The following is a 19,269-nucleotide window of genomic DNA, read 5'->3' on the forward strand; positions in this document are numbered from 1 at the left end:
GGAAAAAATTACAGATATATGCAAAACAAAAAGTACAAAATGACTGTTTTGCAACCCAGGCAGGTAAAGCTTCACTGTCTTCTACATCAGCCAGAATATGAATGAGGTCAAATGCATATGGTAGAGAGATGGAAGCCAAATAGCAGAGCTATAGTGTGTAAAATCCCCCTGTTCCATCTCTCCTGGCAGTGTAGTGTCCCGGAGGCAGAGCTCCCACACAACAGACGGGACTCCCACCACACAGCCTGCAGGGTGGAGCTGTCTCACTGTAAAAAAAAAAAAAAAAAAAAAAAAAAAATGCTGCCAGCAATACTGAGAGTCCAATCACTCTGTCGCAGAGGGGAGAAATGATGCAGAACACTGCTGTTTTCCCATTTTGGTAAAAATTAGCAGTGATGCCTTGTTGGTAAAGTAGCCTGAAGGCTGAATGATGAGGCCTTGAGACCAGAAGGGTTCCTGTTCACACTCTGAGAAAAAAAAAAAAGATAGGAAAATGTGAATGTGGCGCATTATCGATCCCGCAGGGAAATTTAGTTTCCATTGTACCATCTCTCTGTCTTCACAAAGGAAAACTGTATGATAGGAAATGTGTTTTCCTCTGTAAAATGTTGTACATGGCACAAAGAATGCATGTATTATTCAAAAATAATGAAAGGAATCCTCACTGGAAATGACTGAAGCTGCTTACTGGAAATAAGCTGAGCCTTGTACTGGGTTTAACTGGCAGAGAGTTGGAATTTGGGATCTCTCAATGACAAAAAGATATGTTGTTGTGTCACCTTGGGATCAAATCGGACTCTGTGTGAGTTGGAGGAGCCTTAATGGGATTTGTATTGTGTTTTGGTCCAACAGAAACCTTTTTAAAGTACTTTCTTTATTGAATTAGCAGCTCATTTAAAGTGAAAGTTGTAGAGAACATATGTAGTTAATACTTTAGTGCTTCAAATTCATCTGCAGCATTATGACTACACTGTGTTTATTTCCTTAAACAAAAAAAAGCAGAAGAATCATCTGATGTCTTGATCATTTTGGTGAATATCATTTTAAGTAATAGACAGGAAAAACTGGTGTGTGAGTCAGCGTGAAGCCTTTATCAAAGCATAAACAGGAAGCTCTCTATTTTAAATCATGCATAATGACATCAACAGGAAGACAGTTACAACTGTACACCTGCCAGAAAAACAGTAAGACAGACAAGGAAAGAGGAAATAAAAGAGGAAAAGGAAAAAATACTGGGTAAAAATAACATAAAATGATATAAAGTATTTGTCCATAAAGCTGAATTTTGAAATCATTAATTGTAAAAGAAAAATTTAAATGGGCCACTAAAAACTATAAGCTATTCCAACTCCATTATTAAATTACTTTCACTCAATATAATCTTACACAATATAATTTATATTTGTATTAGGCTTGAGCAGCATCAGCAGAGGAGTTAATGTCAATAATTATAAACACTGAATATTGTTGAAATGACTGAAAAAACTGTGTTTAGAGAAATTATACAGTATCTAATATATATATATATAATACATATTATAATATGTATTTATCATTACTGATAAGAAGTAGTTATATAATTTACTTTGGAAATAAGTGATAGCATGGAATGATTATATTTTGACTTAAATGATGCTTTGTTTTTTAATTATACTACTGCTTCTAGTACTAATTAGCCTTTAATAATTTAATGATGTCATAATTTCAGTTTAAGTAATACTTATATTTAGGCCTGGGCAATATACTGACATCATGATAGGAGACTATGTATTGTTTTTGATTTTTGATATTGTAATATCATGATATATGGCGATATAAATGTTGTGTGCTGAATTACAGTAAAGTGATGTGATTTTCTGAACTTTCCAGACTCTTGATGCTGCTTAGTCATTATATCCACATAACTGATGATTTTATATTAAAAATCTCATTGTGTAATATGTGGTGAAAGCACAGTCATCTCTACAATATTTTCACAATAACCTTAATATCGCGATATTTAGTCAAAAATATCACGATATTTGATTTTATTTTACCCAGCTTTACTTAATAATACTAATGGATTACCTCTTTTTTTTGTACTGTCATTTCCAGGATAATGTTGTAATGTGGTCATTCTGGTCCAAAGGGGGGCGCCATCGTGGAGGACAGACCCCGGTTAGGGAGGAGGGAGAGCCGGCTCCCATTGGCTCCTGCGTCGGTATAAAACCAAGCAAATGGCTTTTACCGGCTCAGAACAGGCGGAGACACCACGAGAGACTGTGAGGCAATCAAAGAGGGAGGCTCCGTCACCGCATCGACTATTCACACATACACACACACACACACACACCCATACACACCTACACAGGATTGGACTGGTTTTCTTTTCTTTCATCTCGACTTGAAATCAATGAAGGAGAGACGCTCTTGTCACAAACTATCTCTGAAATCCGGCATGGATCCCAGTCAGAGTGTGAAGTGTAAGATCGTGGTGGTGGGGGACAGCCAGTGCGGGAAGACTGCTCTGCTTCACGTGTTCGCCAAGGACTGTTTCCCCGAGGTGAGAGCCTGCACACCCTGCACACCCCATGCACACTCATCATCATCATGCGCAATAACTGTGTGATATCACCTCAATACATCCTGCTTTGTATAGATGGGTGTGATGATGCTCCTCTAATGATGATGCACATGTGTTATCTATATGATGCATGTATATAGTTATGGGTTGTAATGTAGTTCTAATAGAGTTTGCAGTATTATTGCATTAGTTGAGTTTTGGTGCTTGTATTGATAAAAGCAGTTTTGCAAATAGTTGTATTATTTCTGTGTTGATGGGCTTTTATTTAATCAAAATGAAGATTATAAAGGCTTTATTTCAAAATAAAGTATTATTTTTGGTGAAAATGAAGCTTTTAAAGGCTTTATTTCAAAATAAAGTAGCACACATACATAGGAGCTATTAAAAAAAACAATTAAACTAGATAAAAGAAGTGTCCACACACTAAATGAGAGCTCCCTTTTTCTTTATATGCTTACAATGTTTAGACCAACTACAGGTCTTCCTCAGATGTGTCTACTTTAAACACTTCCTTTTTCTAATCTTCCTTCTGTCCTGTTCCCCCCCCTTAGAGCTACGTCCCCACCGTGTTTGAAAACTACACAGCCAGTTTCGAAATCGACACTCAGAGGATCGAGCTCAGTCTGTGGGACACATCAGGTAACCACGCTTTTCACATCACGTGTCTCCTATCAATCCATCTGTCTGTGTCTGTGTGGTGTATGTCCGGACATGTCCAGAAACTAAGAATCCCCTTGTGTGGACATTTAAATCTGAAATCACCCAGGTATTTCCTCCTAAATATGTCCCAAGTCACGAGTCATAGTGAAACCAAGGCCAGGGTTGGATTTTTTTCCTCTCTTTTTTTTCTTTTTTTTTTTGGGAATAATGAAATTAATCTGTGGCCCATTTTAATCAATACAGCTGGGTTAATCCTTCCTCGTAGCCCTGTAGTCTGGGGTTGCTGCTCCTACAAGCCAGACACATTTCCCTTCAGATTAAGAAGGGCTCACCCTACATGGGAATGGTTAGTATTAAGAGTAGCACGGGGAATGCATTTAAAGTGCTGGGTTTCATTTATGAATTCCAACCAGCTGAGCAAAGCCAGAGCTCAAACAGGAAAGGAAGCGTAATGATAGGCTGAACGCAGCTCACATTCATACATCTGGAGAACACACTTTGAAATTCTCCCTTCTGCGGTTTCTTTCTTTTTTTTTTCTTTCTTTTTGGGGAAAGTTTACTCTTGCAACACATGTACTGGCTCTCCAGCTTTTTATCGCTTGTTGTTCGGACTTTGTGTTCGGGGTCTGAACCAGCTGCTGCGTTCCCCCATGAGTGTGTGTGTGCTTTTCAATGTGTGTGTGTGTGCGTGTGTAAACAAACCCACTATCCCATCCATCAATGCCCGAGCAGTGAATAGCACAGCAGTCAAAGCAGGCAGGCGTGAGTGAGGCGTATGTTGAGTTTGTTGCGAGCATGTGGTGTGTGTGTATGTGTGTGTGTGTGTGTGTGTGTGGTGTGTGTGCGATGGGCGGGGACAAGCCACAGCCAGCTGTTGCTGCTCTCTGTGGCCTGGAATTCCTGAGTGATGTTTGAGTAACTTTCCCAAATGTTGAGATCAGCATGAAACTTTTTTTTCTCTCTCTCTCTCTCTCTCTCTCTCTCTCTCTCTCTCTCTCTCTCTCTCTCTCTCTCTCTCTCTCTCTTTAAAAGAAGCAGAGCAACAGAATCAATTTACAAGTGTTTGATTTCAAACAAACTGAACCTCTGTTGAGAAGCATCTTTTTTTTTTCCTTTCCCCCCTCGGAGGGAATGTAAATAAAAGCATCAGCAAAATAATCCCTATTACCAGGCTCGGTAACATTACAAGCAAGCAAAACAAGCAGCTCCGATTCCAAATGCCTCCACCCCTACAGCGCGCGTGTGTGTGTGCGTGTGTGCGTGTGTGTATTGTGAAAGTGGAAAAGCAAAGAAATGAAAGGAGGCCAGAGTGAGAATTTTGTCTTATTGCACTGTGTTGGCCGGCCGCCTGGAGCCATTTTTCTTTTTCTCTCTGCTTCATAAAACAGCAAGGGGGGGAGGTTTGGGTGGGGGAGGAAAGGAGGAAGGGAGGAGGAGGAGGGTGGGGTGTTGTAGTTCCTATTAGATCAGTGGATGTGAGATGGAGCCTGCTACAATCCTAACCTCCCCTCATACACACACACATGCACACCAAGTGACTGATTGATACAGCTTTAGGCTCGACTGGTCCCTTTGTACGGACACCCATCGGCTATGGCCAATCCAATCGATTCCTTATCTACTGAGGTGTGTGTGTGTGTGTGTGTGTGTGTGAGAGACCCCCGCATGCATACAGACCAGGACGTAGAAATGAAGACAAACAGACAGACACTCTCAACCGCCGCCCTCCCTCCTCCCTAACAAACACACACCTACACACACACGTCGGTGGTCTTTGTTCTGCACTGATGAGTGGCCTAATGAGCAGCTTGCTGTGTACGTGTGTGTACGTGTGTGTGTGTGTGTGTGTGTGCGTGTGTGTGTGAAAAGGGAGGGTGATGGAAGTAATTCAGGTCATTAAGGTAAATGCCTGACAGTTGTATTGCCTACCATTTGTCCCCCCCCCAACCCCACCCCCACCCCCCTCGTACCCCACCCAGCTTGTCTGCGCCAGCTTCTCTTCCCGGCCTCAGGGTGGGGTCCGCCGGGGGGCCGAGGCTCAGCCTTTGATGCTTCGCACTTCTTTTCACCGGCAGAGGAAGCGGCTTTACGCTGTCTGCATGCCTGCCTGCATGTCTACATGGTCTGTAAAGGTGTCTGTTTTAGAGCCACAACAGGAAGACGGGGACCCTACACCTGCTTGCCTCAGGCCTCATCTCATATTATCGAATAGAAACGAGGAAAAAAATGCATTCCGAAGCCTCCAATTAGGAGATAAACCCCCTTTTTTTCATAGCTCACTGCATATCTCAATTTCCAAGAGCTCAAGATGATGCTTTTTAAATTGCCAACTGAAGAAAATCTGGGGAAAAAAGCAGCATATCTTTACTTTTGTAGAACTGGAATCATCACCACCATTTTCCAATTTGCCCATTCTTAATGCTAAATTAATGTAATATTTAGGGGTGACTGAAGGGAGTAACATCAGCATTCAGATGTTGTGGTGACATTGACTCTCCTTCTAGCTCTTGTTTTGCTTTCCACCAACTCCAGAGGAAGTTATCTATCTCTGTACATTTAGACAGTGTTGTGCTAAACCAAACAATAAGCTGAAAGGCTCTAAAGCCATAAAACTGTGGAGACTCGGGTCATCACTCTTTTATGGGTGCGTCATTAGTGACTGGAAGTGACCAAATTGGTATGACTCATAGGTTTTTTGGACCCACTATAAATAATGAAATATTAACGACAGCAGCTGTAAAATTCAGTTGTTTAATCCTCTTATTCAGCTAATCATTTCAGTGCTAATCTCACAGAATAATAGAACAGATTTTGCACCTTTTTTTAATAAAGTATTCAGGATGTATTTCTCTTTGTTTTGTGAGTCAGCCTGAGGGGTTTGTTCCAACTTTTTTAAGGCGCTTTCCCAAAGCTAAGGCAAATAAAAACTTTAGTAACATTTTTATGAGACAAACTCAAGAACTCATGATACACCCAATGGATCTCATTTGATCATATTCATCCTCTTACGGGAAAATCTTTGGGTTTTTTTGTGCTGATTTGAACAGCGGCCGACTCCACACTTTAAAAGATGACCCACTTTGAAAAAACAGGAGGAAAGTCTTTGAACAGAAGATACTTGAGAGAGTTCGGTACCTTCTGTGGTTTCTAAAGCATGCTGCATGTGCTTCCCCCCCCCCCTCCCATCCCCTCCTGTAATTGTGGACAGCTTTTTAGGTCTGGGACTGTTTCTTGTACCCAGTAAGCTCTCCTCTACTGCCTGCACTCTCACACTGTGCCCCCTCCATTCCTCTGTCGGCAGCCATTGTTGCGTTGGATCACATTTCTGGGCTCAGCGAATTGGAGCCGCATGTCTGGCATTCCTCAGACTAAAGGTTTCTACTTCCTCCTCCACAAAGACCCCTATTGTACCCAGCAGGCCCAGATCCTTAGCGAAGTGAAAGAGAAGTGGCGTGGTTCACTAAAGCCCCTACCTCGTTTCCAAAGGGGAAACTGAATCAGGTCGGAATTTGCCGACTAGCCAACAGTCCTGATACAGTGTATGAACTAAAGGACGGCGCAAGCCTGGGAGAGATTAGTGGACTTCCTGTCTGCTAATGTCATGGAAGGAATTTTCTGTGTAATGTTACACCTTACAGTAAAATGCATGTCACCGGGCAGCCTCCACGTTGGGAAACATGTGAGCGCCTGAGCTGACTCACTTGCTCCAAGATGCTTCCCATTTGGATGCACATGTTAAAAAATTCCTTTTGTATTGTTATATTAGTCGCCGTGACTAATTGAGCAAACCTCTTTTACACTTAGCTGTTAACGTGGCCTCATGTGTTGTTAACAACGCCTCCACAGCTCGTTGAGATGGGTATTAGGTGCATTCACATCTGGATGTTAGGGAAGATAAGTGTTTGTTTTGTTGGATATTTACTGAGGAGTTAACTGGATTACTGAGGCAGTTGTTGGCAAAACAATTACATACAGTTGGGCTGCATATTGAATCTCTATTTTTTTTAGTTATATTAAGTTTGGCATATATCATAAACAGTATTGATAGGTATTTATTTAGTCAAATCATATTGTATTACATTGCATCATAACATGTTGCATTGTATAGCTCCATACTGTATGGTGGCATTGTAACATACAATACCATATCGTCTGTATACAGTATATCATATTATATGGTATATTGTATCGTAACATTGTAAGGCATAGCATTATATATTCAAACATGTTACATCATAAATAAAGCACATTGTGACTTAACTTATTGTGACATGTTATATAATGCTGTAACAATTTATCGTTCAGTCAATCAATAGAAAATAAATCTGCAGCTATTTTTGATAATCAAACAAAAATGTCAAACATTTCCTGACTCCAGCTTTTCAAAGAGAGAAGAGAATCTCAAGGGATTGAATGGTTTATTTGTCTTCTTTGATAGGGAACTGAATGTTTTTGGGGTTTTGGATTGATGCTCAGACACAACAAGATAATTGAAGACATAACTGTAAGCTGTAGGGGATTAGAAAGGACATTTTTCACTATTTTCTTGCAGTTTATAGACTATATTACAGATGAATCTCAAAAGCATCTGATAGATATATTGTAACACAGTTTGACGATGTAATATATAGTATCATAACATAGTGCATCATTATTGTCCTATCATTTCAGCACCTTCTCAAATTATACATGCCAGGATGCCAGTAGTTACAGCAACAGATACCTTAGCAACCAGAGCAGCCACAGCTGATGCCGACCCTTGTTATTTCAGTTTATATTGCTCTTCGTCTTCCTCTCTTCCTGCTGAATGCGTCTGGCTGGTGAGAGGTTATATATTCCAGCTCGATGGAATTGGATGGCTGGACGTGTCTGTCGCTATTTGTTGTTTCCACAGGTGTCCCTGAAGGCTTAACGCCTCTCTCCACACACACACACACACCGCTGTTCAGCTCAGTTATGCTCAGCTATGTTAGCTATGCACTAAATCAGCAGGCCTGCAGACCTGTTGCAATACCTCCAGTCTGTCAGGCGCAGCTGGCTTACCTCAGGACTGTGTGTTTGTGTGAGATAAAGCACATTTCCATGTCAGTAAGCCGCTGTTGTGTGAAGAATCCCTGCAGAAAAAAGGGATGTCTTGAACATCATGGGATATTTCAGAGCTATATTCCTGACAGGCTACATCGGGGAAATGTGAGATTGCAGTTTAGGTGGAAGCCTGGAAACATCTGGGATTTTGAAACGTGAGTCACATCTCGTGAATAGAGCAGAATGCATTTTCCAGGCCGTTTCACGTGTATATCTTTCATTAAGCAATGCCTTTCATTCCAGCTGTTGATGCAACCGGCCCGAAAAAAGCACATTAACTAACCAGGAAGGAAGACCATTATAACATCTTGGAAAAGCTTCTTAGTCGCGGAAAATCGTTTGGTTTTTCAGCAGGACCACAGTGGAAGTTTGGTATTGTTTCGCAATGAGCTGCATCCTCTTATATCATTGTGCACATTGCTGTGAGTGCGACACAAGGGAGAATGCGCTTTCAGAGGAGGTAAAAAGGGCTGGAGAGTGTGTGTCAGTGTGTATTTAAAGGACAGAGAGGGAGGACAGGGTGTGTGTCTTCCTTCCAGATTTAGAGATCCTGTGGGAGAACAATGACAGGAGCTAATTAGATGACAGTCACCAGGTCTTTGTGTGTGTGTGTGTGTGTGTGTGTGTGTGTGTGTGTGTGTGTGTGTGTACATGCATGTGTGTTAGCTGTGGGATTTCCTCTTATCTCTACGTTTGGCAGGAAGATGACCTCAAAGCAGAGTTTACCCTCAGACGTAGGCCCAATGCAGTTACGACCGCCATAAACCAGACAAGAAAGAAATTGTCTCCAAATAAAAGTCTCCTGAAAACCATTAAGATCACTGTAGACACACACTTCAACATGCCACATGCAAACCCTGCACCCCTCTGTTAAAGTTACTGCCGGCGCTGTTCATTTTCCTGTTTATGTTGCAGCTTGAAACGGTTTGGAAAGATGTACTTAGAGGATTTGCAGCTATAAATACTTTAATCTCTAGGTAAAGTCACAGGAATATGTGTAGACACTCATAGTGAAAAGAAGACCACACACACTGCATCCACCAACTCCATATATGTGCGTGTTTCCTCTTGTTGGTTCGGTAAAAACAATCAATTCATTGTAAAATGTCAACCGACGCCGCAGCTCACCCTTTCAGTCGCAGGGTTTTATTTTTCCAGTGATTGGTTCCAGGGACCGAGAGCTGGAAGGAAAAAAAAAAAGAAAAAAAAGAAAGAAGCCTTCAAACAATGCAATGCAGTCGTGATTGATTGTGAGACACAGCCATGAAAAATGGGGAATAAATTCCTGCAGGTGATCCCACATTCCCCGTCACCTTTGACTTCTTGTGGCGTGTCTGACAGCAGCTCAGAAATCGGGCGATTTGTTTATGTGCTGTCACCTATTGGATGGCAGGCTGTCCAAAAGAGCCTCATTGGAGGGGGTGAAAAAAACCAGAAAGTGGCTGGGAAATAACAAGCTCGTACATTCCCATCTGAAACACATTAAGTCTGGTTCAAGACATCAAACTAATTTATTCTGTGTAGTTACTGGTGTGATACGTAACCGTGTCGGCATTCAGACTTGACTGACTTTCAGTTTTGGAAATGGTAATGGGCATTAAGACGCATAAATTAGCCGCCGCCGCCAAGATCAACATAACATGGAAAAGGGGGATACTATGATACTGGGAACTTCAGGGTTTGAGCAACAGCACATCACAGTGATGGCAACTCCCTCACAACATGAACTGTACCTTCACTACAACGTCTTTGTGCCCAATTATCCAACATAAAATCAAGGGCATGATGTATGTTTTTATCTAGCTTTGTTTTAGCAGTTATTATATGAGTTAGCTGAAAAACACACAATTACACTTATTGGCTAGCTTGAAAACGTACATTACAACATCACAAACTTGTGTCTGTGCACTAAGCTAAATATGTTTCATTACAGATAAATACCATTCTGAGCTGTTTTCATATTTAAAATGTTTTTCTGTAGTTCAAACAGACTAGCATTAGCTCACTTTTTAGCCTTGTAGACTTCGCTACATAGCAGGAGAGTAGTTATTGAAAGTTAACGTTAGCAAAAACACAATGAACTCATAGGCTAGCTTGAAAACGTACATTACAACATCACAAACTTGTGTCTGTGCACTAAGCTAAATATGTTTCATTAGAGATAAATACCATTCTGAGCTGTTTTCATATTTAAAATGTTTTTCTGTAGTTCAAACAGACTAGCATTAGCTCTTTTTATAGCCTTGTAGACTTAGCTACATACAGTAGCAGTGGAGTAGTTATTGACAGTTAACGCTAGCAAAAACAGACAATGAACTTATCGGCTAGCTTGAAAACGTACATTACAACATTACAAATTTGCATATGTGCACTAAACTAAATGTGTTTTATGAGAGAGAAATACAATTCTGTGCTGTTTTGATATTTAAAACGTTTTTTTCTGCAGTTCAAAAAGACTAGCATTAGCTCATTTTTCAGAGTAGCTAAATAGCAGTTGAGTAGTTATCAACAGTTAACTTTAGCATATAGTTAATAGTTGGGCTCCCTCATATGCTTTTAAGCACATCACATATTTTAATCAACATTATTAGGATCTCGTAACAATAATGTTAGCTAACGTAGTGAATATGATTTCATGTTTAAATTTAAGGCGTAGAATAATGGTATCGGATCTTTGTTAGCAGGAGTTGCAGTGAGTTTTTGTACACACTCTGGTTAGTGTCGTGGTTTATTATGCGAGGCCCAGGCCTGGAAGGAAGCATGGATTGTTTAAATGGTGTCGTCTCCCACCCAGACTGTTTAGATTAAGAACATTAGATCTCGGAGATTGTGTGTGTGTGTGTGTGTGTGTGTGTGTGTGTGTCTGTGTGTGTGTGTGTGTGTGTGTGTGTGTGTGTGTGTGTGTGTGTGTGTGACAGGGCATTCCAGGCTGTTCTCTGCAGCAGTGTTTGGAAAGGACCTCCCAGGGGAACCTTTAGTTACCAAAAACAAAATTCTCCAGATTCTTGGCAGCTGGTTGTGTGTGGTCAACGCATGCTTGTCATGTGATCTTGACTCACCTTGACATTACACCACCCTCTCTCTCCTTCCCCTCCTTTCTCCTCCCCTCCCTTCCTCTCCGGAGATGTTTAAGTCTGGCGGAGAGAAGGGGTGTCTCCTTCACACATGGTTTCAATTTTTGAGGTGGGCGTCATTTCCTCTCTCTGAAGTTCTGTTTCTCTGGAGAGGATTTCTTCAACAAGTGATTTTGTTGTAGTCAGCACATTTTTTCCTACTGATGCTGCATTATTTGTTTTTCTCGCTCGGTTGCTATAGATTATGGCCGGACTGCTCTGCATGTCATACGAGAATAACTGTCAGAAATGCTTCAGAATGTAAAGTAGTGATTTTTGCTGCATTCAAGAAACCCCGTTGCAGTTTTTTTTTTAAAGATTTGGTTGCCGCCCCTCTCTTCAATACAGACATTTCCTCTTCAGTGAAGCAAGAATTCAGGATATTACAAAAAATGTTGGCCTCGCAGTAAAATACAGCACCTTCTGCCTAATAGATTATAAATAGGAAAACCTGTATAAATCCAGATTTGTGACACAAGTTGTTCAATTTTCTGTCCTAAAGCACTGATTGGGAGGATATCCTGGTGTCCCTGGAGCTGGATCCCAGTTAAGATTGTCCCAAAATAGCATTCAACAGCAAATTGAATCTGGGAAATTTCTTCTCCTCAGTTCACTCACTACCTGTTCTTTGCATGTGTGTTTGTGGAAGAGCAAATCAAGCCGCTTGCATGACCCTGAGGAGGGCGGCTGAAGTGATTTTCTGCAGACGGATTATTAATTTATAAGGATGAACTGAAAGTAGGGTCACGGTGACAAGTTCTGTTTTATAAACTTGGATGTCTGTGGATGTTTTGTTCCTGTTCTTACACAACAGCTTCTAACTGAGTCTGAACATTTCTTGTTTTCTTTGTTTCAGGTTCTCCGTACTATGACAACGTGAGGCCCCTCTCCTACCCAGACTCTGACGCCGTCCTCATCTGTTTCGACATCAGCCGCCCTGAAACACTCGACAGTGTGCTCAAAAAGGTTGGTGGCTCTTTGATAATGCTCATTAGTGTTTAGCCTTTACACTCTGCAAAGTGCCTCTGCTTTAAAGTCTGTTCACTTTAATTCAGTTTGATCTTTGCTGATAAAGGGCTATGTTACATTTAACCAGATCAAAAGTCCTAAATCTACAGTCAGGAGATTTTTCTGAAGCCTGTGTCACATCAGATCTTTTGATGAGAAGTTGCAAAGCTGTAACATGACTGGAAGGTCGCTGGGTTAAATCCCTGCAGTGGCTTGGAGAAGGAAGTAACACTCGCCCCTGACTGAGGTGTTGTTTACTTATTGGCATGGAGCTGCTTGTGGTTAAATCTGGCCGTACTGGCTGACTCCCACATGTCAGAATATGTATTGAATATGACACAGGACAAGCAGCATCTGTCATCTGACTGGTGGAATGCTTTGATGATACTCAGAGAGAGGGTGCTTAAAATGTAAAACCATTGTTTTCCTACAATAAAATACACCTGGGGATGTGCTCTCTTTTTGCAATACCCTTCCTGTGTTCATTGTGTTCTTTTTAGCTGTCCATAAAACTTACAATGTGGCTAAATTTTTGGCACATGGTGCAGGAGCATCAATGTCACATGTTTAATTAGAGGTCAGCCCAGATCAGAAGTTTGGACCTGAGACAAAATGCACTCGTGGAAAACCTACCTCAATATCCATGAATTGTTTTCATAAAGGGGAGATAAAAATCTGAAAGAACACAAGGACAGCCAGGTCAAAGTTGGGCTGTAAACAGCAGCAGCACAGCTCAAACTTTGCATCTCAGCTCAAAAAAGCAGTTCCTGTACTGCGTTGATGAACCCAGCTGGGATTTTGGTTGCTAGAAGTGAATTCCCTAAAAAGAGACCCTGGAAGAAAAACTGTCATTATAAATCCTCCAGTAATACCTCCTAAAGTAATCTCCTTGAGATGTACTACACTTGTTCCAGCGCGTCTCCTATTCCTAGAAACATTTCCTGTAGTCACCATGTTCAGAGCCTCCTGCACCAAATCCCATAACTACACCCTACCCCCGTGGTATCGGTGGCTTGTGGGATTTTTTTAAGGGTGGTTGACAGACGCTGCCATGGTGTCTGTAGCATTATGTCTCTTTGTGATTACCCCTACCACTTCCTCCTTTGGTATCTATTGTAGGTCTACAGCTGTTGTGTGGATTGTAAGGGATGGCTGATTATGCTGATTGTGTCTTTTGTGTTTTTATCTTGGAACATGTACCATGCATACAGTCATGTTACTGTTTGCAAGCTGGTGTTGTTAAGTAGAAATGTTGTTTGTTTTTTTAATGTTTAATCAGTCAAAGGTCATGTTTCAGACAATGAATGTCTAGATTTATATTAGCATCAGCCAATGCTTTTAGTCAAATGTTGTTTGTACAGACAGAAAGTGGTAGACACATTGTACAGAACAACTTCCTCTTTGGATGTCAATGAACTTGATCCCCTGACCAGCCAGCGAGCCAGGCAGCCAGCCCTGAGGCACATTAGCCTCGGATTAAAGCCCCAAGAGAAATACCATCGATCACAGAGCGTGTATTGTTGTCAGGGAGGAAACACGGGGATTATTTGTAGTTCCTTTCTAGGACTTAAAACGTGAGGGGCTCCAGGAAGTGGCAGCTTTAACCTTTGTACTTAAAGGGCGGGTGACGGGGGGGTGTAGAACTCGTGGGATTTCATGTCAGGTCATTCTGGCCAACATGCATATTTTAACACATATTTCAACACTTGGTCACAGATGGTATCATCACTTTCATCGCTTTGTCAGGTTTATATTCATTTGTAATCTGTCAGGAAAATGGAGCAAAATATTGATCCTCCACTTTTTCTAGCATCGGCATTTTTCTTAATGCTATAACTGTATTGAGAGGAAACGGTTTTATCAGTTTCTGAATGATACATGATTGAGAACCTTTGTTTTTCTTCACAGTGGAAAGGGGAGATCCAGGAGTTTTGTCCCAACACTAAAATGCTGTTGGTTGGCTGTAAGTCAGACCTACGCACCGACCTGAGCACACTAGTGGAGCTTTCCAACCACCGGCAGACACCAGTGTCTTATGACCAGGTACGCTCATTAAAAGTGCTTTAAATTATCCATTTTGAACTGCCCATTGTACTCACGTTTAAGCCATGTTTAATTGATCCCTTCCTTTCGTCACTGTTGACGCGAGCACTTTTAAAAAACCTCTTTCTAACCCTGTACTTCAATCCTTTTCTTACGGTGGTGACCATATTTAACCTCTCCCCCCCCCTCTCAGGGTTCCAGCATGGCCAAGCAGATCTCGGCGCCTTACATCGAGTGCTCGGCCCAGCAGTCGGAGAACAGCGTCAGGGACATTTTCCACGTGGCCACACTGGCCTGCATCAACAAAAACAACAAAAACGTCAAGCGCAGTAAGACCACCCGCACCAACAAGAGGATTTCACACATGCCCAGTAGGCCTGACCTGGCGGCTGTGGCTTCAGACCTCCGGAAGGACAAAGCCAAAAGTTGCTCAATTATGTGACTGATCAGACTGAGGGAGATTAGACTGAGGAGAATGAGGACAGAGCACAGTTCAAGCAGGAAGCTACGGGGCAATGCTCTTTCCTGCATGCGAAAGACCCCATATTTGTCTGGGAAGGGGCTTTATAAGCTTCAATTCATGTACATGTTACTGGAATACTCTGCACCAATGAAAACTCACTGCGTCGTAACGTCCCCATTCATACGGCCCCCGCCCCACCAGATGAGGAAGCTATCTGTCAGTGGGCTACCTGCTCGAGGAAGTGACCTACTTCCTCTGGGAAGGACCAAGCGGATGCGGTCGAGGCTTTCCACACCAACAGGAAATGAGCATAAGGAGTGATGTCATTAGACGCTCATTTGTAAAAGCAGAAACATGTGATTTTTTGAATGAGAGCCAAAAGGCCGCAATGGGGGTTTGCTGCCTTGGGGGGGGAGAAAGAGGAACTGCTGTTGTTCTGTGCTGGATCAAAGATTTGCTCGGAGGGCTTATACAACAACTCATCACTGTGGTTTGGAAGTGTTTCTCTCTCACCCCTGCTACTGTAACTGTAAGTCTGTGAGCAGAGCAGATTTAAAAGAGGAATTTCTTAGTCCTGCACAATGGAAACCTGACGCTGTGTGTCCCCTCTCTCTGATATGTTGTCGGTATAATGTGAAGTCATTGGTGTGTAACTGTGTCATCCTTTTTAATTTAGCTTCATCCTAAAAATTACACATCTGCATCAGTCAGATGGCCGCTCTATGCCCATTAATTTCACCTCAACAGCAGATGCATAATGACTCTCTGAAGACAGATTATGGTGTATAAATGCTTCTGTATGATACTGGGGAGCCATAAGCAAAAAAAGCTCAAACCATAAGTCCGCTTCTAGGATTTGCAATTCCTTCAGTAAATATGATAAAGGAATGTAATTTGGCCTGTCAGTGTTAATTTAAAAGTAGTCGCTTTTAATTATTGTTTTGGCGAGAAAACCCAGTAATGGACCCGTAATGGTCCAAGAAGCTTTAGTTGACCAACACCAAACAAGTGAATTTGATTAATTGTGTAAAATGAGGACGCCCAAACAGGCCGACAGCCATTTTTTTTGAGCAATGAATCACTTTTCCACTGCACTTTAGAGAGGGAGTGGAAATGAAAGCATCAATTAAAGCTTGTTTATTAGGCTCTGAAGACATCATTGCTTTCAGCTCAACATTTCCCTCAAGTGTTCAGACTCTGCTGTTGAGGGGGGGGAGAAATGGTTATAACTCAAACTTGGGTAATTTTATTTTTCCTACATGGTTTGAAATGTTATTTGGTTATTTCAGTGTTTGAGTTTTATGACCCTTAGCCCTATTTAAAAGATGTCGTAAAACAACACATGGGTGTCTGTTGACTCTCGCTTAGTCTGCCTCCCTTTGCCATCAAACTTTCCATTTCAGCATGGCACGTATGCGGTGTACAGTGTCGACACTTCTTATAACTTCAGTTAGTGACCATTGGGGTCTTTTTTGCAGGCTGTGGCGAGTCATTGACAACTTCACAAAGGTTGGATTTAAACTTAATTGGTAGTATTTTCAAGGAATCTGTTTTAATTTGATTTGAAAAAAGGATTTAAGGATGAGGACTAGTTGATGGGTTTAGTGCAGTCATCATCCCTAAATCCAATACAAAGCTCTAATATCCTATGTTTTGATATAGTGGTTAGTAACCCCGGATCTCAAACATTGGATGTGCCAATCCTTGAGCGGGGCTTTTTCTAATGTAACCTGGAAATGTAGTAGGCTAATGATGTTAGCCGCGCATGCTAATGTTTGCTGTTTGCAATAGCTTAGAGCAGATAAACACGCAGTTTAATCCAGTTTTGCTCTTGTATTTGTTTGTTTTGGAAAACTAAAAAAAAAACACAATGCTCCAAACTTTTTAAATGTGAAGTAACAGCCCCTTATACATTTCTTCAATATGTTGAAAAATCCAAAGCTTGACAGGCCTAAGCTATGATTGGCTGTTTCGGGGGAAGGGTTTAACGTACGGTCAATTTGAAAATGTGACTTTTCGAAAGTCTTGAGAAACATTGTTTTTGAATTTGTGCTTTTCTTCCAACAAAAGTGCAATTTAAGAAACGGTTTCAATGTCAGAATTGTTGATGCACTTTTAATGAACCTTTTACAAACGTCTCAATTTGCTTGTTCAAATGCCATTTCTGTCATATTTGACAGAGTGGTGGCCCAACTCTTCATTTTTTCTTATCTGTTGTCTCCTCCCTGTGTACATTTTCTTGAATGTTGATGTCACCTTCAAATGTCTTTGCCAATGTTGTTCCCACTATATTTATTGAATTATATATTTTCCCTTTAGAATAAATGCAAATGTAATTAAAGTTGAGTGTGTTTTCTGTTTATTGGGAGAAAATGGTATAAAATGGTTTTTGAGGGTGTTTTTGTGCCACTTTGAATAAACAGGGACAAGAAACATTGAATCTGGTCTTTTCAGACATTTTAGATCATACTAATATGTGAAAATAAGGCAGACAGCAGACAGACACTGGGCATAGATGAGATATTTCTGACCGTTGCGTCACTGGGCTCTCGCCAGGTTTCACACATCCCTCTGAGGCGAGGTAACGGCAATCATTTCTGCTCAGGTTCAGGCTGAAATCAATGTTCTTCTTTCTTTTTCATCTTTTATATTGAAACCAATCTTGACTTTATTATTTCTTCTACATTTATTTCCACTGGACTTGGTAATTTGACTGCGCGGTCAAGCTTGTGGTCACGGCTCCATGGTAACGAACTCTGCCTGCCTCTCATTGTGACGCATACAGGTTGTTTCAATCATAAACCGAAGAGTTCCTGGGTAAACACAGAAATCTGATGCAGGTCACTTTGAAAAGGAGATAGCAGTCCACTAAAATCAGATATGGACATCAGCACCTGTGGTGTAAACAATCTAATTCCAGGAACATCTCGTGTGTTTATGTAAAGAGATTTGCAATCATAGCAAAATATCACAGGTGTCGACTTTCTGGGAGTAAACTTTGATATGAAATACATGATGAAGGAATGTTAAATAATCCTATGAAACCACTTCCAGAGATCAATTGGATGTGTTTAACAAATGTATTTAACGTTTCGATACAGCAGTCGATGAGACTAAAGAGACAAAATAACACCTATACTAACTCTGGATTAGAGGTTACTATTATGTTTGTATTTGACCTCGGATAAAGTTCACCGCCGGGGGATGAGATAAATCCGTTTCGTTTAACTCTCTTTGAAAGATGACACACCTGTGATCTATTATCATGATTGCACAGGTGTGGCCTATATAAGGCCAGTTAGTTTCCGGATCTGTAACAATGCAAGAAAGCAATGGCGGTTTTCTTGTTTGCTCTCTTAAACCAAAGCTTACATGTGCATAGACATAGCCTGGAGTCAAATAGTTTAGAAACCATAAATATAGTCTTATTTTTTCCCAATGAATATAAATGTACTATGGTGGATTAGGCTAATTTTACTTTCGCCCTCATCCAGACTGTTTAGGGTGACCAAGTTAAATGAAGATAAAATGTTACTTGTGACAGGAAGGTTTATTGGTTTCCAGTCGGGGCAAATTTTGGTGGGGAATGTGCACATGTCAACAATACTATTAATCATCTGCTGGGCCCTGTTCTTTGTACTTAGCTAACTGAGTTAGCCTGATTTAATTTTCAATGATTTGACCCCAGCTTTGTGGTTTTTCTGAAGACGAAAGTTCTTAAGCCCAGACCGGCAAGTCACCTGGCTCGAGATTTTCATCTTGAACCTCAGACATGAAGTTATTTTCATTATATATATATATATAAATTATATCAGTAGGAAATAATTAGTTTTCCACAAAATGGTTGTATGTCTTTCATTTTTAATGAATTTTAATCAGGCAGATATGTTTGGTGTTATTTCATATCTAAATTATGTTTAAGTACTTAATCAGATTTAAATGACCCACTATGCAGATGCTGTAATGTCTTTAGCCATAATGCTAATCATGGTTTCAATTCAGTTTAAAAAAAAATTGCACTGGTTTTCAAGACAACTTAACCCAGGATCAACAAATCCCTAATTACATGCACAGAAACAAATTAGCTGGATGACATTCATTTTAACTTGCTAACGTTACGTTAGCTTGGACCCAGTTCTTGAGGGAGTTAGCCCTCAAAACATACAGAAGCATGCAGTGCAAAAGGAAGAATACTGCTTACTGAACATACCGGAAACCACTTTAAATGAGCTCAAATTGTTTAGTGTTAACACAGCAGAGTTAACATTCACCTCATTTGCTCTTCAGTATGACAACAGTCTCTCCTTTCAGAAAATAACAAGTTGGACTCGAGT

At 40.9% G+C, this 19,269-nt stretch overlaps 1 protein-coding gene across 1 annotated transcript; it reads left to right on the forward strand.

The window, feature by feature from the left end:
* The first annotated feature begins 2,223 nt into the window (after positions 1-2,223).
* On the forward strand, positions 2,224-15,712 carry rnd3a (Rho family GTPase 3a). The gene is made up of 5 exons (XM_062445586.1): positions 2,224-2,542; positions 3,115-3,202; positions 12,278-12,387; positions 14,338-14,472; positions 14,666-15,712. Exons 1-5 carry the CDS (start codon positions 2,393-2,395, stop codon positions 14,912-14,914), a joined length of 732 nt encoding a protein of 243 aa, XP_062301570.1. The 5' UTR covers positions 2,224-2,392; the 3' UTR covers positions 14,915-15,712.
* Positions 15,713-19,269: the final 3,557 nt, after the last annotated feature.

This window comes from Scomber scombrus, chromosome 24 (assembly GCF_963691925.1).
Source record: "Scomber scombrus chromosome 24, fScoSco1.1, whole genome shotgun sequence".
Taxonomy (NCBI): Eukaryota; Metazoa; Chordata; class Actinopteri; order Scombriformes; family Scombridae; genus Scomber; species Scomber scombrus.

Excerpts from the sequence above, each read along its gene's own strand:
- rnd3a (XM_062445586.1), top strand. The coding sequence starts at position 2,393 with ATGAAGGAGAGACGCTCTTGTCACAAACTATCTCTGAAATCCGGCATG. Across the intron at positions 3,203-12,277 it reads CAGTCTGTGGGACACATCAG|GTTCTCCGTACTATGACAAC; the intron begins GTAACCACGCTT and ends TCTTTGTTTCAG. Across the intron at positions 12,388-14,337 it reads TCGACAGTGTGCTCAAAAAG|TGGAAAGGGGAGATCCAGGA; the intron begins GTTGGTGGCTCT and ends TTTTCTTCACAG.